At 40.5% G+C, this 5000-nt stretch overlaps 1 protein-coding gene across 1 annotated transcript in view; it reads right to left on the bottom strand.

The window, feature by feature from the left end:
* Window positions 1-459: 459 nt before the first annotated feature.
* Window positions 460-5000, bottom strand: part of LOC138030156 (tetratricopeptide repeat protein 28-like) — a 42415-nt gene continuing 37874 nt past the window's right edge. The window contains 2 exon segments of the mRNA XM_068878040.1: window positions 460-882; window positions 1756-1834. Coding sequence (XP_068734141.1) covers window positions 595-882; window positions 1756-1834 — 367 coding nt within the window. The 3' untranslated portion in view covers window positions 460-594.

Raw genomic sequence — 5000 nt, 5'->3', positions numbered from 1 at the left:
TAAAAACGAACGTTCAATTTACTACGCCTGCAAAAGGGACTCTTGTTTTCCCACCCTCATCTACGATTACTTGATTGCACGTCCGACCCGAGCTCTGATTTCTTAGATGTGCAGTGTTGAGGTATAATATACCGCTTGTTTTAATTTTTCCTTTGACATGTGCCTGACATGTGTCAGGCAAATAAAAAGAGGACAACGATGAATTCAGATACACCATGGGGGCGTAAAAATTTATAAAATTCTTATCTATAGTAACTGTAACTGAAGCAAAGCCTGGTTCGCACTTATATGCGAAAGCGCAGTAGCGTTTTGTTCATTTTTACCTTTCGTTAGGACAATAGACAAAATACCACAAGTCTAAGCATGTTGCTCCTCCTTATGATTACAGCATAACAGGTAATCGTGTTAATCTAATAGCTTGTGATTTCACCTTGGCAAAAAAGACGGTAACAATTTTAAAATCCGCTCCTTTATTTCATACAATTTTCTTTTCAAAAATGACAGTACTTCTGCACTTTAATTTGCAGCCCTTTTTTCTATGATCAAATTTTCAGTAATGTAATTATGAACGAGCCAATTCTGTACCCAGAAATTTTATCTATGATCGGTAGTCAGTGGCACCAGTAACTGGCGAATCTTCTGTCGTTTGTGCATGGCAATATCATCAAACCGCTGAGCATAAATCCCGTAGATTTCATTGCGCCTCTCTCTGGTGTCGTTGATCGACAGCTTCGGTTCCTCCTCCACAGGTCGCCGGGTGCAGGATGCCGTTAGGCCACCATTTACCTTGACTTTTCCCGCTTTTACCGCGGCCTGCGATCTCCCGGTAGGCTTGTCCAAAGTTTTGGCGCCAATTAATGGCAATTTGGAACCAGGAGCGGACTGAAAGTTCAATGGACGTCAAGCTAAGTTGCCTCCCACGTAGACACTCTTAGGGCTTCGTCACGCGTTTCTCCCCCACAAGCTCGTGGGGGAGGAACGCGTGAATGTAGAGTGTAGAGTGTCTGCGTGCGAGGCTACAAGCTAAGCACACGGAACAGAATTTTTAACACAAAGAGAAACAGGTTATCAAGTGCTAATCCTGGGACAAGTGCGACCAAAACTTAAGGTTGTCGTGGTATGTTAAACGGTTTGGCGAAGCCCCGGCTTGTCAAAAAATCTTTAGGGCACTGTCATACAACAATAGGCAATTTTCGCGCTCCTAAAAAGATAATACCTATACCAGCTCTCACCGTTTTACGATTGTTTTTCCAACAATTAATTATAAACACTGGAATCTGGCCATTTTCGGGTCTTTTCTTTTTTTCGCACATCTCTTTGTCAATAAAAGGGACCTCAGCTAAAAGAAATTTTAGCATACCTTTTTGCGCAGGAATTAAATTGCTAATTTTGCTTGCTGTTGTCTGACGGCATTCTCGTCACCAGAGCCTCGGATCGACCCAAGGCTCTGGGAATCTCTATGTACGAGAACATGCGCCGTAGAGTTCTTATAGCCAAAAAATGGCTATTTGAACCTTACGGCGCCTGCTCACTCCTCGTGCTAACATGAATGCACCAATTAGAGACGCTCTTGATTGTTCTTCACAAAAACCAATGAGAAGACCATTTGTTTCAGGGTTCCCAGAGCTCTTCTCTCCCTCAGTCAAGAGAAGAGCTCTGGGGTCGAGATTGTTGTCTGAAGGTTACCTCGATTCATGATCAATTTTCAACTTCAATCAAAAGTAGAATATCTTTGCAAGGTATGGTCATACGTACCTGAGCCCGCAGTAATCGAGCATGCCAATAGTTCGATCTTGTAACGTGACCTGCAAACTCCTTGTTGATACCTTCCAGCCTAAAAACACAGATGAACCGAGTAATAAACTTAAACAAGCATCAAAGTAAGAAACAAAGTTATTAGTTAACTTTCTACCAAAGTTTGCAAACAAGAAGCTATTGGCTATTGGCTATGTTTTTTCTTTGTAACGATCCATCATCATTTTACTTTTGTTACCAACGAAAACTTATTTCCCAACAGAAATTTTATTCAAATATATTTCCTTTGACCATTGTGAACAGTATTTGCTCTTTTCCTCAGCGTTTTGCAGTCGTTATCAGCCTGCTGTCTACGTAAACTGAATTGAGGTGAATTGACCGATCCAGGTCTTGCAGAGATCTGTCACTTGGAGTTACATACATACTTAATTGACCACTCCCCAGAGGGGCTATTCCGGGCCAATGAAACACAATCACGACAGAACACAACATTTAACAACAACTGTTAAGAATCCCAACTGGCCGGAGGCAAGCTAGTTGGCTATTTAGGAGTACAGCTGAGAAGTTGAACCAGGGACTACCATGAACAAATTCAACCAGTAGTCAGAACGTGTCTTGACCTCGGGATCCCCGGATCTCAAGGCACAACATGTTCTCGAGAGTGGAATTACGACAATCATATAATATCACCCAGCGTTGAATATATGATAATCATAAACTGGACCACGATGAACAAGTTACAAAGTTTCTCAGTTAATGTTTGTTTCCTGGCATCTAGAATAGGATTACTATAATTCATGAATGATTAAGCTTAAGCGATGATTTCAAAATGGTTAACTTTGTTTTAAGTGTGGCCGGACCTTTCTCGTTAGTTGTCTGAAACAATTTGTTAGTGAGTGTTATCGCACGTTTACAGCCCGGTCTTACGAAAAATAAGTTAAATTATTGTGTTTAAAAATTTTGTCTAAGCAAATGGCGACTCGGTGGTTTAGTGGTTAGGAGAGGTGACAGGTGAGCTAATAATCGTAGGTTCGAGTTCCGATTCCGGATATCTGGGTTGTGTTTTAAAAGAAAAATGTTCAACTGTCAGTGAATAGTGATAATCGCATATTCAACGGCGGTTGATACTATACGATTATCGTAATACCAGTCTCGAGAATGAGTCTGCAAGCATTCCAACCGCTCGACCGCACTGTCTCCGAGTTTTAAACTTACAGTAAAAACCCGCATAAAAGAACCTATGTTTTTCAGTTTCAGGCTGATACCGTTCTTATATATAGGGTACTTAGTGAAAGATCAGCCTCAAGCTGTTCTTAACATGTTCTTAAATTCTGTCTGAAAATTATACACTTTAATATTGCACAACTGACACTGCTTTATTTATTCTTTGGTTGCACAACAGTATTGTCAAGAAAAACAATTTGATTTATACATTTGTATACATTTGTTATTTTGCAGAGATTTTTTGCTGTGTTTCACTTTCACTGTGCTATAAAAATTAAAGGACAAAGAGCACAAGAAATTCCAATAAAGAAAATTGATTTTAGAATGACATGGTTATCCCGACCCAGTAATTTTTAATCCAACTGGTACCCAGTATTTCCTTAATATAAGAACCAGTTGAATTTATCAGGCTAAATTGGTTCCAATGTATATGGCGTTCTTTTAAACCAAATTTCAACCTGGAGGTTCTTAATCCACTAGCTCTTTTATCTAGGTTTTTCTGTAGTAAATAATAAACATTACATCGCGGCAAACTCACTCTCTGGCGAGGGCCATCTTTACTTCGTTTTCGTCGTTATTCGCTCCTTTAGACATCCATGGCGTATTGATGATTATCTAAGACAAATTTCATGGAGAAGAAAAATTTCAATTCAAGTAAACCAGACTCTTTTAAGGGAACAAAGAGTTCTCTGCATGGTAATTATCTTTAAAATGAACACCAATTTCTAAAACGTAAAAAAAAGATTCAGTTGTGTTGCTTTTCTAAGGTAATTTAATTAACATGTATTTTCCAAGACGAGTGCGAGGGCTGCTTCTCCCTTATGTCTGCAGCCGGCACTTCAATTCATTCACCGAGTCCTTTCACGGGAACACATAGGCGTGACAAATTCACCTGCTGCCAACTGACCCGCTTCATAGCTCAGTTGGTACAGCATTGCACCGACGTCGCAGAGGACACGGATTCGAATCCCGTTTGAGGTCACCTGACTTTTTAGTGTGTCTCTAATTCGAGGCAATTGCTTAAATTGTCCATACAAGGGCAAGGAGAGCTTCTCCCTTGCGGGTATTTTCCCGCAGCAAAAATAGTCTAATTAAGACGTAAAAAAGTTCAGTTAATGCCCGCGCAAACGGCTACAACATCGGTATGATTTTGCTGAGTGACATTGAACGATGTTGATTTCTGAGGAGGGCAAACGTTTTCTACACATTATCAAAATTTGATTCAACAAAGCTCACGAGAGGCCTCGTATTCAGTCCCAGGCTGCAGTCGCCGTTGTTATCATAGATACGGACACGATACGTCATTGAGGGACCGAATAGTGCGCACGCTCATACCCAACAACGTTGAAAGAGTCGAGTGAAGCTATGATCCTCGCAGTTACGAACGCAATTTAAGCAACTGCGGAGAGAAGCCTGAAATATTGAAAGAGGGAGGCAAAATGCTTCAACTTCATTCAGCATTCGCGAAAACAAAAGAAATGTTGAATGGTTGTTGAAGTAAAGTTTAAATGCATTTAAACTCATTCAACATCGATTCAACTTCGAGTCAACATGTTTCAACACGGTTGAAAAGGCGCAGCACATGGTTTCAACATCGCTGTTCAACAAAAAAGAACGGATGTTGAAGACGTTTGCTCGGGACTTTACTCGCGCAGGGCTCGTTTTCGCGTTCGCCTTTTAATCCAGAAGTCAAGGCCAAATACTGACCTGTTTGGAAGCCAATTTGGCGCGGAAAGTTTTGCCTGTGGAGCGCCGACTCTGCAAAAAAAAAAAACACCACGAAATCAAGTTCAAGGAGTGCTTCAGTTTAACTATTCGAATTTAGCTCAAGCTTCTTTAAATACCTGATGAACTGAAGATGATGGCCCTGTTTTTCCTTTTTCGATATAATCTACAAATGCGAAGAGAAAAATATTTGTGAGTGACAGTACGGACTCAGGAACAAAAATTTGCTGAAAGTCACGAGATATTTTTTTGGGTTGTCCTCTGTACAATGCTTCTCTAAATGCTTCAGTGGTGAC

This window comes from Montipora capricornis, chromosome 2 (assembly GCF_036669925.1).
Source record: "Montipora capricornis isolate CH-2021 chromosome 2, ASM3666992v2, whole genome shotgun sequence".
NCBI classification, from domain to species: Eukaryota; Metazoa; Cnidaria; class Anthozoa; order Scleractinia; family Acroporidae; genus Montipora; species Montipora capricornis.
The sequence above is the reverse complement of the archived record's forward strand: the minus strand, read 5'-3'. Positions and strand labels throughout refer to the sequence as shown.